This window comes from Buteo buteo, chromosome 6 (genome assembly GCF_964188355.1).
Source record: "Buteo buteo chromosome 6, bButBut1.hap1.1, whole genome shotgun sequence".
Classification (NCBI taxonomy): domain Eukaryota; kingdom Metazoa; phylum Chordata; class Aves; order Accipitriformes; family Accipitridae; genus Buteo; species Buteo buteo.
In genome coordinates this window covers 17,844,416-17,860,752 of record NC_134176.1, presented here as the reverse complement: position 1 = coordinate 17,860,752, position 16,337 = coordinate 17,844,416, and the positions used below count along the sequence as shown (strand labels likewise).

Below are 16,337 nucleotides of genomic sequence, written 5' to 3'. Positions count from 1 at the left end.
GGGATGTATCTGGTCTTTTATTATTTGTTTTATAGTGTCATTTCAATGTAATGTGCTGTTCTTTGTGTCTTTGTTGTCTCTTTTTTTTCTTTGTCCCCCCAACAGCATTTTGTCCCGCACAGGGAAGAAGGAGAATCAAGATGCCTCCAATTTGACAGTGCCCATGACCATGTGTCTTTTTCCTGTGCCATTCCCACTCACCCCATCTCTAAGACCACAGGTCAGTTCCATCAACCCTACTGTTACTCGCTCCCTCCTTTACAGCGTCCTGCGAGATGCTCCATCTGAACGTGGCCAGCAAAGTCGTGATGCTCAGTTATCAGACTACCCATCTTTGGACTATCAAGGACTTTACGTGACACTGGTGACACTGCTGGATCTAGTTCCCTTGCTACAACATGGTCAACATGGTAAGCAGGCCCTTGAACCCTTCCAGTACGCTTAACTTCAGTGCTGTGAATGATGCGTAAATGCAGTAGAAGAGATGGGCCTAAACTGACCTGGATCTGGAATTCAAATCTCCCGGGATGTGTTTATATCCAAGTGTTTGGTCTGACTTTTTTAAATAAAAGATTTTTTTTGCTAACTGTGGATTTGGGTTTGAATTCTGAGGTTGTCTGATTTTTAGTGATGTGCTGGTGGTATGTAACTAAAATACAATGGTATGTAACAAAAACAATACAGATGGGTCTAAAAAAATCTGGATTTTGAATTTGAATCTGCTGGGATATCTTCAGACTAGTCTTTTTGGGGTGGCTCTCTTAAAAAGGCACAAATTTCTTGCAAACGTGTATCTGGCCTATAACGAATATGCAGATTGAGTGTTTTGGTGAAGGTCCATCTCTAAATAGATCATAGTGTACATTTAATTGAAGAAAAACCCTGGTAATGGTAATTTGAGATGGCTTTAAAATATTCCTGGGTAAAAAGATAGCAATATCTCTGACTGACTTACAGAAAAGCCATATTTTCTTATGTTTTGAAGTAGTTAATCACAAGATTTTTTTGTGACTGCATTGTATTTATATCGTTTTCCCTCAAGTTCTGCATATGTCTGGCTTGTTAGTCTGTGGCTTTTCAGACTGGAATTCAGGAGCCCAGTGTTCTCCCTATGTTACAAAGCCTAATATTAATTTTCACCATGGTATCAGGGTGTATTACTTACATAGTTCAGTATAGGAAGATTGTTGTCAATCTGATACACTGCTGAAATTCTTCAGGAGGAAAGTTTTTTCTGTTAAATGCTGAATTCCTTTTGAGTTGGGAGCAGCATGTTTTGAATCAAAGACTACTGCACTAGGAAATGGTATGAAATTGCAAAAGGGGGGCTCCGAGCAAATTACAGACTTGTTGACTTAACTTCAATTTCTAGAAATGGTGAAGTTAATTATCAAAACAATCTTTTTCTAAATAGATAACATGGTGATAATTAACAAGCAATGGAGACCTGTAAAGAACAAATAACATTGACCAAACATAATTTCTTTTTAAGGCACCACAATGGCTCTCCTGGTGGGATTTTCCTGTCCTTAGTCAGGCTTTTGTTGCTGTGTCACTTGACATCCTAACAGGCAATCTGAGACATATGGTCTCCACTTGAGTGAGGAAAACACTCCAGGAGTAATTACCAGTGGCTCTTGTCAGCTGGAAGGGTGTACCAAGTGGGAATCTTACAGGAGTCTGTGCTGGGTCTAGTGTTATTAAATATTTTATTTTTTTTACTTGGCTGATAGAAATGACAGAGGACTTTGATTTGCAGGGGTTATCAAGATGGCAAATAACATGTCCTTTGTGAGAAAGGTATCCAATTCAAAACAATCTTGGCAAATTGCATTCTGTTTTGAAACATCTTCAAAAGAGAAATGTAAAATACTATGTTTAAGCAGGAGAAATCAAAGGCAGAAACGAAATGGGGGAAATAGTACCTTGAAAGCAGTACTGCGGAAAGATCTGGGTGTTACAGTAGATCAGAGGCAGACCATAAGTCGCTAATACACTAATTTTATTCCAGCAATATGTAAACAGGTATTTTGTGTATGAGACACACAAAGCATTTTGTTTGTCATTCTAACAGCCCTAGCAAGGCCTCAGCTGGAGTAAAAATTTCAGATTTGTCAATGTGGCTTCAAGAAAGACATGGAGCATTTGAGAGGAATCCAGGAAAAAGAAACAAGAATGATTTGAGGTCTAGAAAATGTGAACAGTGAGGAAAAATGGAAAGAACTTGGTTTGTCTAGCTTAGATAAAAATGGAAGGGAGACATGATTATCATACAGAAATATGTAAAGGTTGCTGTGAGGAGAAAGAAACTAAACCAAACTATTTGTGGTTACAGTTGATCAGGATAAGAAATTACAAGCTTAAACTGCAGCAATGGAAATTTAAAAAAAAAAAGAAAAAAAAAGGCCTTTTTATGATAAAGATGGTTAAGCACTAGGATGAATTGCCAGGAGGAGTGAACTGTCTTGTAGATTTTTAAGAACAGTTTAGATAAATATCTGCCAGGAATAATTTGGTTGACTCATGGTTGGGGTAAGGGGAGGTCACTTGCTATTTTTTATGGTTCTGTGTATGGAGAATTAAATTTTACAATAAAACTTGCTATTTATTTCTCCCTCAGCTTAGCATTTGACTAAGAGAACTATATTTTTTTTTTATCAGAACAATCAATGTTGTTTGGGTAAGTACAACTGGTGCGCTAGGCAGTCCTGAGCTTTGGTCCAATCAAATTACACAAAACTCTCAATGCTTAGCTGGTAAATATGTATTGCAAGAGAGAAGCACTCTCTAGCATTAAGGGTCTGGTTAGACCCTTGCAAGAAGACTTGCCAGAACCACTGAAGTGGAGTACTAATTTTAATTCTTACTATGACTCATGATGTTTACAGCTAGAGATCTCTGAGCACTTTACAGAGGCAGTTTTAAATCATACTGGTTGTACAGATGAGACTGAAGGCCTGTGTAACATACTTAAGGTTACAGAGTGAGTAACAAAAGGAATCCCTCTCATGCGGGGGAAAGGCCTTCTGATGTACTGGGATCATCATACAGGTTCAAACTTGGGGTTCGTTGAGTGCTGTAACCTTTCTTGGAGGGTTATTGGCCCCAACTCAATTCCTCATTTGGAAGAGGGTATAGAGGTTCCACAGTGCCCAGATACACAATAACCTATCTCTTCCCTTTGGATCTTGAAATGTTGCACATTTCTTAAGTATCCCTTCCAAAGAGTTATAGTATAATTAATTAGAATAAGTATCAAAATTCTTGATAAATATTCCTTTCCTTTTAAGCCTTGGCCATTTTTGGCCTCAATGGCTTCTCAGGAAAACAAGATCCATAGTTTAATCACATGTTGTTTGAAAAATACAGTGATGTGTCCTGTAGTCTCTATGTGGGGGGTAATTTTGCAGCTTTCTTGAGGGTAATTAAGATCAAAATCTTATTTTTCTTTGACTGATAAAGACTAGAATGCTTTTTGCGAAAGCAGGCCTTTCAATACCAAAGTGCATATCAAATTCTGATTCTAATAACATCTCTGCTTAAATGCAGACCATTGTATGTTAATCACTGTATGATTAAAATCAACATTGATTTTAATAAATTATTTTACTGGCTGTAGTATACATATTCCCTTCAAGCTCTTCTGAGTACTGTTGAACAGCTGTTTCAGTCTATTTTAGGAGGGGCTTAAAAATGATGGGTGAAGTTTCTTGTCTATAGTGATTAACTACCCAAATTACTTTGAAGGGAAAACTTGAATTTAAATGTAATTTTCTTTTATAGTTTTGTAAACTAAAAAGTAAATAGTCATATTTATTTTTCCATTGTAATGATTCTGTATTTATTTCATTTTATTCAACAGATCTTGGGCAATCAATTTTTTACACTACTACATGCTTACTTCCTTTTCTCAATGATGATATTTTGAGCACTTTACCCTATACAATGATTTCAACACTAGCTACCTTTCCTCCATTTCTGCACAAGGATATTATAGAGTATCTCAGCACATCTTTTCTGCCTATGGCTATATGTAAGTAGAAATCATTCTAGTATTGTTATGTCTCAGAAAACATGGTGCACTGCCATAATAGTACCAGACTGTAGGAGTCAAAGTTTGATCTGTCATAGAATTGTAATGGGACATCAATCTACTGTATATACATATGTAAAATAATTCTATGTGAGTGTTTTTCAAAGGGAAACAATTCTGTAATTTTTATTTATTTATTATGCTGTGTTACTGCGTGAATTCTTCAAGTTTAGCTTGTGGAAGAAATACACTGTTTTCAGACTCCTAGAACTTTCAGTGCCAGCTGTGGGAGTTTTGAATACAGAATCAATGGGCAAACTGCTCCTGAAACGATAGATGCAATAGCAACATGCGTAATTTTTGCATCTGGACTATATCTGGATGTGCAAGAATGACTCTTCTCAATGTAATGATGTTGTGATGTATTTCTGATTTTTCCCCCTCCCTCTCTTCTTGGCATTTCTCTTTAAATTCTGTACTAAATAGCTGTACCTGTAATGTCTCCTATCCATAAGTGTTAAGAGTGAATCTGACAGTGCCTGTCTTTTTTTCTCTTCTTTTTTCTTCCCCTTCCCAAGGGTGTCACATGATTACATAATTTCATAATCCCTGCACAATGTGAATCCTGAGGTGTGTTCTGAATGCTCATCTATGTACCTGATAAAAAGCTTGATGGGATTTCAATAGTAGCGAGAAATTTAACCATGGTCTGCAGGTGGAAGCATTAGGATCAATATTAAAAGTCATTTTTAACCAACAAGCCTTTTACTGTGTGGGTGATCAAACATTGGAACAGTTTGCCAGAGATGTTGCAGATTCTCCATCCTAGCAGATGCTCAAAACATAACTGGTCCTGAGTACCTGCTCTAGTTGACCTTTCTTTGAGCAGAGGCATTGGCCAAGATGATCTCCAGAGGTCACTTGTAACATCAGCCATCCCATGATTCTGTGAGAATGTCTCTTCCTTATCTGCATGCCAGACCTTTATGGAAAAAGATGAACAACTTTTGTACAGAGATCAACACTGATGTGATTTAAGCACATAGAAGATGCTGTTAGAACATGAAAAGAAGCATGATCAAGTGTTTTGAAATTAAGATTTTATGGAAATTTATCATCTACATTTTCTGGCTCTGCCAGTCAGTGATCTTGGAGAAATCCCTTAACTCTTCTGTACCTCGGTTTCCCATGTAAAATAGTCCCTTGTGAGACATTGCAATGATGTTTTCTCTGTTACCTTTGAGAGGTCTAATAACAGTATGCAATTGAAAATTACTAAGATGTATTTCATACATATGTGCAATAGATCCTCTTCAGGGTTAAGAACAGAATGTTGCATTAAACTACTTTTTCTTCCATTACTGTTACCTGTTAAAGAACAACTGATGTAGCTGACTTATGCTGTCCTGTCTATCTTCAGATCTGTAAAACTATTCTCCGAAACAACTGGTTGAGCCAAATCCTTGGTTTACTTAAATAGATACTATTCCCGAACTGTCCTTGGCAGAGGTTGCATCCATATAGAGCATGGGAACACCTTTGTCGTGCTGCCTTTTTCCTCAGTTTTGGTTAGATCTCTGTATGAAACCAGTCTGCTGTTCTTTAAATTTGGCTTCTAGTACTGTGTCCTACTTTTCTGCTGATGGCCACATTTTAATTGCCAGGTTAGAGCTGCTGAGTATTTTGCAATTTAAATCCATGCAAATAGACCTTGCTGTAATAATTTGGGGGCTCTTATGTGTGTGGATGAGATTCAAAAAGAATGAAGTGCAATGAAGAGAGCCATAGTAATGTTGGGTCATGTGGAGTACCAGATAGAAGAGAGAAATTCTGCATTTCCCCTTCCCTCCTCCTTTTCCAGTCGAGTTGTCTTTTAATTCACCACCAGGAATGATATGCCCCCTTACAAGGCAAGTGCAGAACCTTTCCTTCCCCTAGTGTTCAGCTCTGAATTAAATCGAAAGGGAGGATGCAAGAGATTGTGTAAGCAGCTGGAGATCCAGATGGGAGGGATGAAAGCATCTCACTGAACTGGTAGCTGCAGTTCTGTGCTTCTATCCCAAATGTTTGGTATTTGGGTCCTGGCAGCCAGGCTTGGGAAAGTGCTGTGAGTGAGGATGGGAAGATACGTGTCACATCTCTGTGTAGGAGGTTGCCTTCAAAGCCATATTGCCATGTTATAGTTCAGCAAATAAACACCTATGCTCTGCAGGGTTTTTCCAAGTATACCATTTAATAGTAACCACTTCATAGGAGACGAGAAGGAACTCTAACCACTTTATGTGTGAGCTCAAAGTTACAACAGTTTAGCTACACTTCAGTGCTACTGTTTATCATTATCTTGGCACAGTTCACATAACAAGGGGGACTCATTTCTCTGGTTTGTGGCTATAACTTGAACTCAAACCATGTGCTCCCTGAGAAGTAATCTGTGCCATGCACCAACAGCCAGCAGCCACCACGAGCCCCAGCCCTTTATCAGTATACCTCAACAGCAGACTTTCCATTTTTTCTTGTTTCTTCACTCTCCACTTCTTCCTTACCTTTCCTACAATCTAAGCCCTAGGTGCACTTGACTATACAAGCGATGCTGTTTTGACCAGTCTGTGGGTGCTGAAGGAGAGTGCCTGAGAAGATCACTGTCTTTGGTTAATGCAGCTCTGAGAATGAAATCTTACTGATCTGGAAAACCAGGTGTGCGGTCTGTGAAGCAGTTCCGTATTCTTAGTGATCTTTCTCTTCCAACAGAAGAGGGGTTTCACACCCTCCCGATACAGAATGTCTCTAGTTTTTTAGGGTTTTTATGTTTTGTTTTTTTTTTTAAGGACATAGTACCTTAAGAATTTTATTTGCATCAGTTGGAATCAGTTATATGCTATTCTTTTCTAATTTTCCTTGTTATACAATAGAAAATGTTTTTTTTTTTCTTTCTTTTAAGTGGGATCCTCAAAAAGAGAAGGTGTTCCAGCACATGTCAATCTATCTGCATCATCAATGCTAATGATTGCAATGCAGTACACATCAAATCCGGGTATGTGTAAACCTGCAGCATGGTATCATTCTCTCCAAAACTGTGAGTCATGCAGTACTGTCAAATGCAATCAGAAAAGTTCAGATAATGGGAAAAATCTGTCTCACCATCCAATACAGGATGAAAAATAAATTATTTTAGTCAAAACTGGAATTTCTGAGCATCGTGCTTGAAGTAATCATTGTGTAGGTAAGAGATCTCATTGTGATGAAGAAATAGGATTTGGCCCAGGATTGGAGACTCTGATCTGCTCTTGCTTGACATCAGAAAATAGTGTTGATATATAACATCAGTGTTGGAGAGAAATCACCACTAACTTTGACTATACAAATTCATAGTAACAGTTTGTTTTATACTATGATTCATATCCCACCAAGTTCACAACTGATACTATTTTTTAAAGACAACAGGTAATGCGGGCTGCAGGCTCAACAGAACTATAATGAATTTAAATGTAATTATAAGTATCTAAACACAGGGCCATTCTTTCTCACTGTGGTGCAGTGCCACTTGAATCAGCGGGATCACATACCCAAATTGAAACAAAATTTAACCTGAGGGAGCTGTTACATTGCAGGATAGTCAACTATCTCCCTATCTCCCACTTTATGTAGATGGGTAGGTGGTGTGTGTGTGGAGGAACCCCACGCTGCAGTATGTGCATGAGAAGTGCACATCATGCTAATGTAGTTCACAACAGTAAATAAAAGCGGCACACTATTTTTAAAAGCTACTCGCACAAGTTAGTTTTTTTCATGAAACATTCTATTTTTGTTTTTGAATTCCATGTTCCAGCTATCTGAAGAAAATGTTCCCCTGTGGTTTTGGGCAAGTCAAACATATAAAGTAGTTCATTTGGCTCTTATGTTTGTTTGATGCAGAGTGGCTCCTATAGCCTTTGGTGTATACATGGGAATAACGTATTGTTACATGTGACTTCCATTACTGCCTCAAGATGAATGGCAAGATACCTACCCATTTACAGCTTTACACTGTGCCAGAGGGACAAAGTTTAAGTGAATTAGCAGATATTCTTAAACTAGATGTGTTTGAAAAAGATCTCCATTGATGTGCAAAAAGCTGTATATTCCTAATACTCATCTTACTGCATTCCTTGGCAGAAACAAATTACTAATACTTAATTTCTAATCTTTTGTGATGACTCTCAGAGCAATGATTATTCAACAAAACCTTTAAAATAAAAAGTAATTAAATGACATACTGAATTTTGGACAGACAAAGCAAAACCAATCAGCTAATTACATCACTTCTGTAACTTGAGTTTCCATTTCAATATTATGTCTATACTGTCTTTTCTCTCTCAGTGTATCACTGCCAATTATTGGAATGCCTCATGAAATATAAGCAAGAAGTATGGAAAGTAAGTTTATGATCATATATACTTTGTGGAAATGACTGTATTTGGATAGTAATGAAAACCAGATGGCTTGAAAATTGAACTGACTGTGCAAAAAAAGTTATAAATTATCTTCTGTCCTGGTTTCGGCTGGGATAGACTTAATTTTCTTTATAAGTAGCTAGTATAGTGTTATGTTTTGGATTCAGTATGAGAAGAATGTTGATAAGACACTGATGTTTTCAGTTATTGCTAAGTAGTGTTTATACTAAGTCAAAGATTTTTCAGCTTCTGATGCCCAGCCAGCAAGAAGGCTGGAGGGGCACAAGGAGTTGGGAGGGGACACAGACAGGGCAGCTGACCCAAACTAGCCAAAGGTATAATCCATACCATGGACATCATGACTAGTATATAAACTGGGGGAAGTTGGCCTGGGGAGGGGGAGTGGATCTCTGCTCGCGAGCTAACTGGGTGTCAGTTGACAAGTGGTGAGCAATTGCATTGTGCATAATTTGTTTTGTGTATTCTAATTTTTTAATTAATATTATTGTCATTTTATTATTATTATTATCAGTATTATTTTCTTCCTCTCTGTTCTATAAAACTGTCTTTATGTCAATCCATGAGTTTTACTTTTTTTCCTGATTCTTTCCCCCATCCCACCAGTTGGGCGGGAAGTGAGTGAGCAGCTGTGTGGTGCGTAGTTGCTGGCTGGGGTTAAACCATGACATCTTCATATCCAATCCTCCTTCTGGATTATGGAGAGGAAGGTCCTTCTGATTTTTAGGTTACAGAAGCAGCTTCATGTTTTGTAGAACACAGCTCCATTTCCTAAATACTATGTCGTTGTGGCTCCAGTTAGTAGAAATTTTAGTAATGACCAATCTTCTCAGTTTATGTGGGCCTGAACTTTTACAAGGACTATTTGTGAGTATTGTCTTAGCCTGAATCTGATCTGAATCCACTTATTTATCTATGATCTCACACCTCTTTGTTCCATGGCTAGACAGAGGCTTCATTTGCTATGTGTTAGTACACTATGTGGGTGGGTGGTAGCCGTTGGATGCTCCGATCAAACTCAGAAGCCAATTGTGAACATGTTGTTGAAGTTAGTCATCTAATCTACTTGTAAGAGCGTACAAAGGACATTTCGTAGGGCATGAAACATATACATTTTGTGTGTTCAAGTATCTTTGAACACAAGTAATATGTATTGAATTGTGTTTTGTTACCTTGCAAAATAAACATTTTATACGTGTCTTTCCTTAGGATTTGCTGTATGTGATAGCCTATGGACCATCTCAAGTTAAACCTCCAGCAGTACAAATGTTATTTCACTATTGGCCCAATTTAAAACCACCTGGTGCAATCAGTGAGTACAGAGGACTGCAGTACACAGGTCAGTGCAGCTGTTTTTGTGTAGGCCAAAATAAACATAAAGGAGATGATCAGACGTGTGTTAATGTCACATGTTTACAGTTCTATGATGTATTTTGAAATCTTTTGTTTGATAAATTGGTACTTTCATAAGTATATACAATATCTATTTCTCTGTATTTCCAAAAGATCTTACGAAAAATAAAAACTGTGATTGTGGCTACTAAATATATTGTGTAACTCCCAATACTAACTAAACCAGAACAGGAGAAGAAATATATGTAGTGTTCCAAATGGTCTGTGAAACTGCCTTATTGGCCTCACAAGGGTTCTGGCTTATGTTCCTTTCAATTATTGCTTTGGTTGCTTTTGTTGTGCCAGCTGCTATCACTGCTGCTGTTGCTAAGACTCCTTATCTGGCTGTTACTGTCAAAAAAAGTCAGGTCTTGTCAGGTGCAGTCAGTATAATGGAAAAGTTCTTAAGGTTGACTATAGGGTGAAAATGAGAGACAAAGCCAGCAATGCAGCTGGAGCTGAGTAGGCGGATGGTATGAAGTCCTCTGTCCACCAAACTCCCCAATGGTACTGATGGGATTGTGCTTCTATGGTGGGGAGTCTCCAGCAGCAGTTCATGACTTGCTTTTCCTGCTTGCCTGTCTCAACCTGTTTCAAATAATCTCTGTCATATGGGATGTGTTTTGTTCACTTTTAAAATTTCTGGGCCAGAATGCGACATTTTAAATAATCAAAGTGAAGGGTTGGAAGAGACCTTAGAAGACTCCCTAGACCAAGTACATCCTGAATGTTCCTGTTATGTGTTGTCTGATCTGTTCTAAAGCCTTCCCTTGAAGGGTTGATAGGTTTTCTTGACTATTTTAAAAAAACATTCTTCTTGTACTGCTCTGCATCACTTCACATGCAAGCAGGTCTGTAAACTAAGCATGATATTCCATTGAGCTGTTACTAGCACTGGGTGGACTGGAATAATTTTCCTATATGTAAATGTTCTGTTAATGCATCCCAGAATGGGATGAGTATTATCTGCAGTTGCATGGCACTTTGACCTGGGGGCATCCCGTATAGCGTCCAAGTGATGCCACTTGAACATACCTTTGTTCTTTACTTCTTGTCATTACAAAGCTAAGGCTCCTTCTGTGGCTGGACTAGTTTTCCTTTATCATAGCTGTGTTTTTATTTTGCCTGAGAATGTTACTGAATTTGGTCAGCTACTCCTACCATCCTGCTCCTGGAGTGGAAAGATAATTAATTAATTAATTAAAGGTGTTGGTGAGATCAGGAAGGGTCTACAATGGGGATGTCTGCGTCTCACTTTTTCCATTTCTTCGCTGAGTTCTTAGTTCATTTCATAATTATATCCCAAACAAGTCAGTAGGCATGTATATTCTAGGTTGTTTATTGTAATTGTTAGGCTTCCTGACGAATGGCTAGGTCTTGTCTCACATTTGTATAGTACTTAGTACAAGAGGATCTTGTTCTCAATTGATACCACTAGACACAAAGAATATAAATATATTTTCTCCATTTATTAATCAGCTCTGTTTTGGTTTTGCAGCCTGGAATCCTATTCATTGCCAGCACATTGAATGCCATAATGCTATTAACAAACCAGCTGTGAAGGTACTGCTGTTTCTTCAGGGGTCAAACCCAACTATCTGGGGGATAGGAGGTTGCACTTAGACCCCAGCCATATGGTCTGGTTGTGTGCAGGTGACCAAGAGCAGGAGCTAAGGGAACAGCAAAGCCTGTCAAGACCAGGGCAGGGCTTTGTGAATATGTTCCTTGGCTACCTAAAGCAAGATGGGATATTTCCTCCAACTACTGTGGGCCAAGTCTTCATATTAAACATGGGGACGGTTGCAGAGCACTTTATAAAATTCTAAGCTGGCTCCTGGCTTAACCATGTAAATATTTTCCTGAACACATATATGTGTGTAAATATGTGCACAAATATTGCTATAAACAGGAAACATTATGTCAGTTACATAGGTACATGTTCACCTTGGTATCTTGATTGAGGTCATACAACGCATCTACTCTGATTGTGATCCTTTGCTTGGAATGTGTCCTAAAGCAAATTGCAACAAAGCTTTACTTACCTCTTCTACAGCCCTCTTTGAGGGAGGTAAATGTCTTTCCTGTTTACGTGCTGGGTAACAAAGTAAAATGGCTTGACCACGATCATAGCACAATTTGATGGCAGAGGCAAGAACAGCATCCCAAGTCCAGGACATACTACAGTTAGGTGTACTAATTAATTAGATTTGTATCTAGTTAAATATGTAGATACAACCAGTTCTCCTGGCATCAATTCGTATACAAACGTAATTAAATTAGTCAAGCAGTTCTTCAATGAGCCTTTTCCACTGGCCATGATACTGATAGGGCATAATGGTGACACCTATCTCACAAGTCCTGCAAGGGAGCACTTTTCTGCCCACTCCAATCATTCTCCATGATCCCTTTTCACAGGAAAAAAAGCTGGAAGGTTTTGCTTCATGTTGTAGTGATCACCAGATTCAGACTGATCACTGAGTAAAGCAAATATCAGTGAAATCTACAGTTCCGAGTTTTGCCGATGAAATACCTCAATATTTTTGAATGATTTCTTAGCTTAACTTTGACACAACCAGTCTTGATCAGTCATCACTCAGAAAAATGCAGCCTGTTGCCTCTTGGATAGATGAATGTAAATTTGATTAACAAAGAAGAGAAACATTCAAAGAGGCATTTGTCTTTATAAATAAGATCTTGAGCTTGAATGGAGTAAGAAACATTTTGATTTAAGTGGTTAAGATATTGTGCATGTATACTACTGTTCAGCTCTTCCTTAAATAGTACAAAACAGACAAATGTGTATGTAACTGGCTGTTAACTGTTTTCTGTAACTGGGTAATGTAGTTTTCTGTAACTGGCTAAGGATAAAAGCTAATGCAAGACAAAGTTTGGACCTATGCTACCAAGGGAACTGTGGGTCCATAGTCTTCGTTCTGTCACTGGAATTGTGCTGTATAGTTAACAACTCTGATGACTGAAAATTAGCTTTTGCTAAGAGGTGTTACTGAGAGAGAAAAATCTAGACTTTTACATTACTTTGTCCTAAGGAATGGATCCTCTAAGTGACTATCTCTTTGGAAAAAAACAAAGAGTAAGTCTATCATGACTATGCAATGTAAATGTGTAACACAAAATATACTTGTCTTTCAGAGAGTGGTAATACTGATATTGAAATATGTCCTGTTCTCTTCCCATAGGCTCTCATTTTCAGTTACATCCCTCTTCTTTGCTAGATATAATTTGAGATCCTGTACTGCCAGATGCTGAGTACCATCTTTTAGAATACTAAATGCTCTCAACACATATCAAAGCTGTGTTAGATTGTATGTCCTAGCATTAATGTGTTGAACTTTTTCAGTGAGCTTCAATGAACAGATGTGTTAGTTCTTTTCCTTCTTTGTGTTTCAGATGTGCATTGACCCATCCTTGTCTGTGGCTTTGGGTGATAAGCCACCTCCCCTATATCTTTGTGAAGAATGCAGCCAGAGAATTGCAGGGTAGGTAAACTAAGAGCTGGAAAATGATCAGATGTAGTCAGACTGCAGCATGCAGAACTCTGGAATTATGCTTTATTTCAGTATGATTAGCATATAATTTATATAGATAACCCTGTTGAAATATATGGAGCACACCGCCACTCAGTATGAATAAGGATTACAGAAATTTATCCCACATGATCAGCATTTGCATCTAGCTTGAACAGTAGTGAGTTTTAAAGTTAAGATCTCTGAATGGATACTGTGGGATGCATTGACTGTGATAGGGGGACCTCATTAATGTACAAGCTTTTGCTTACGAAAAGTTTTTTTGTCCTCATCCTTTAGTTGCTGTTAAAAGCAGCACCTTACAATGAAAGCTCTTTCACAGAGACTTTATTACTTTTCTGTAACATGTATTTCAGATTGTTGTCTAGGGTATACTGTGAAGCAGCAGGGTAAAGGATTGAAATTGGTCCAGGCTTGTCCAGTACCTGGAAGTAATATAGCCTGAGATGAATTAAACTCACTTATTCTTTTTTTTTAAACTTTTAAAAATATTTTTTTTAATATTACTTTTTGGTTTGTATTACTTTATAAGATCTATTAATACTTATGGAGAGTTCCAGTCATTAGTTCAAATGGACAAGGTTACAGGTAGTTCAGAAGCTACATGGGGTTTTTTGTCTCCAGTTTAAGACACCTTTATATCACAACAGCTGTAGGAAAAGCAGTTACATCTCACCTTAGATTTTTAAGTCATCATTGATTTAAAGCTGCAGGAAAAAGTAATTGAATTTGGTAGAAGCATACCTTCTAAGGAGGCTCACAGAAAAGAGTAGTGGTACATTTTATTTTTTTTCTCTGTTCATCTGTTATTCTTCACTATCATTTCTTAGCTATCAGACTTTCAGAGCACATGCTATTTTAAGTTGATAAATTTATGCCTTAAAAGTAATTTTTTGAAAGCCTTGAACATGGTGGACCAACATCAGCAAAGTGGTAATTTGCAATAAGACAGGCACAACAAAGAGAGGTAATGTAAAGCAGCCTGCAATTTATAAAACTACATTTGAAAAAAACAGCTTCAGAATAATGTCAGTCCTGCCACATTAATTTAGATAACTTCCTCTGTGCAAAAAGAAATGCATATATATAAAAAATGGAAAGCTAATTAGATATACAATTTTTATAGGGATCACAGTGAATGGTTGATTGATGTTCTTCTACCACAAGGTAAGAGGTATTTTAATGGTAGGTACAAACTAATCATAATTGTACAACCCGATGCTTTCTGATATTTCTGCATACTGTATTACTTGAAATGCTGTGTTCTAGTCTAAAGATATTTCATAAAATTTTAGAGTAGCTTGCACTTAATACTGTTTAATGTCCTTAAAGTACTATAAAAAATTGACTAATCCTCTATCTGAAATAGTATGCAACTCTTTATGTGTGAGGAAACAGAGACAGCAAACAGATTTTCAAATCTTGAAGCATCCACAGCTGGGCCCAAGTTTTTTAAAAGTATTTGTGTCCCAGACTGGTGTCCAAAAAAAGGGGCTAGTTCTTCCAGTAACCTGGCTCTGACTCAAAAGCTCTTAAAGCTTCTGAGAATCTATGCTATGAATGGAAGGCTGTAAAGGATATCGGAAAAGGACATAAAATATTTTTCAGTGATCCAGTCATTGATCCAATCATTGTCCTTCGGCCAGTGAGAGAGCCTGACACCTTATTATGTACCAGAATGCAGACAAAGCTTGTTGACAGACTAATCAGAATTTCCTGGGTTTACAAGGGCAGTCACATATTCTCTAAAATAACCCTTTCAAGGACAGAACAAAGACACTCTCTCTCTCTTTGTTCTGCAAACTGAAAATTCTTAAGCAGTGGTGATTTTTTTTCTGTCTCCTTTTAGTTGAAATCTACTCCAGATTAAGAATGTTTTATTTACTTAAGGGAAGTACTTCTCTTTACTCAGGCATCTATATTTACTGAATCAGATGTTGCCAGGGCAACAGACTGAATAGCTACTGCTTACAGGTTGAATCTGCAAACATTTTGCTATGGAGTTATGGGCCACAGACATAGTGGCTGCTTCTACATTTTTCAACCATATTCACTAATCTTTTATCCTGCAAGCTTTCACAGGCAGTGTAGGCACATCTGAGCCATGTCTCCTACAGCATGCCACAGTAGTGTGCCTGCAGGTGTACTTCTACAAGTCTGTCCGTGAGGCAGAAGCATAGGCAGAAGGTGGATGGGATGCAGAGCGCACCACACTTAATGCACCAAGGCTGTTCTTTTATTTCAGCGTAGAAATAGCCAGTAGGCCTAAGTATACAGTGTCCTACCTCATGCAGTCCAACAGGCTTAGAGGTTTCAGTAATATCTGGAAACACAAGTTTAGCCTCAGAGACTTCTTGCAGCAAGTCCATTTTCCCATGGCTGCCATAGTAAAACAGAAGGATCGTCATTCTGTGTTGATGTTTTGTATGCCTTCCCCTTACAGCTGAAATATCTGCTATATGTCAGAAGAAGGTAAGATTTAGTCATTTGTGTGATGGGGCATGATTTGATGTTGTGTGTAGTGTCATTCCATTACTATGTGGTGCGTTCTTTTTTGTACCATTCCAAATTTTCACAGTTTTTCCATGAATGCATTTGTTGGTGGATGGGAATGATTCAGCAGCAAGGTTTCTTTTTGTTAAAACTGCTCATGTTTGATGTTCTAGGTTTTTGTTGAAATGGCAATTAGTAAAGCAATTCAATTATGCAGTTGAGCTCAGTTTTTATTCTTTAACTCTGCTTATGAAGAGGATAGAGCAAGAGATTAATTTTAAATCTAAGTGTTTATATCTTCTCATCTCCTTGAAGTCTTGGATTAATCCTAAATTGGACAAAAATCCTACTGTAAACTGTATATTTTTAAAAATATATGGACTGAAAGTCTTCAGTGCTTGGCTCTAAAAAGATTGCTGACAAAAA

General features: G+C 37.8%; 1 protein-coding gene across 2 annotated transcripts in view; it reads left to right on the top strand.

The window, feature by feature from the left end:
- Window positions 1-16,337, top strand: part of UNC79 (unc-79 homolog, NALCN channel complex subunit) — a 114,984-nt gene that overhangs the window by 11,426 nt on the left and 87,221 nt on the right. For both annotated transcript variants that reach the window (XM_075029922.1, XM_075029921.1), the window contains exons 3-11: window positions 106-410; window positions 3,863-4,033; window positions 6,972-7,064; window positions 8,390-8,445; window positions 9,691-9,820; window positions 11,372-11,436; window positions 13,282-13,370; window positions 14,545-14,585; window positions 15,862-15,890. In XM_075029922.1, coding sequence (XP_074886023.1) covers window positions 106-410; window positions 3,863-4,033; window positions 6,972-7,064; window positions 8,390-8,445; window positions 9,691-9,820; window positions 11,372-11,436; window positions 13,282-13,370; window positions 14,545-14,585; window positions 15,862-15,890 — 979 coding nt within the window. The remainder of the gene's footprint in view (window positions 1-105; window positions 411-3,862; window positions 4,034-6,971; window positions 7,065-8,389; window positions 8,446-9,690; window positions 9,821-11,371; window positions 11,437-13,281; window positions 13,371-14,544; window positions 14,586-15,861; window positions 15,891-16,337) is intronic.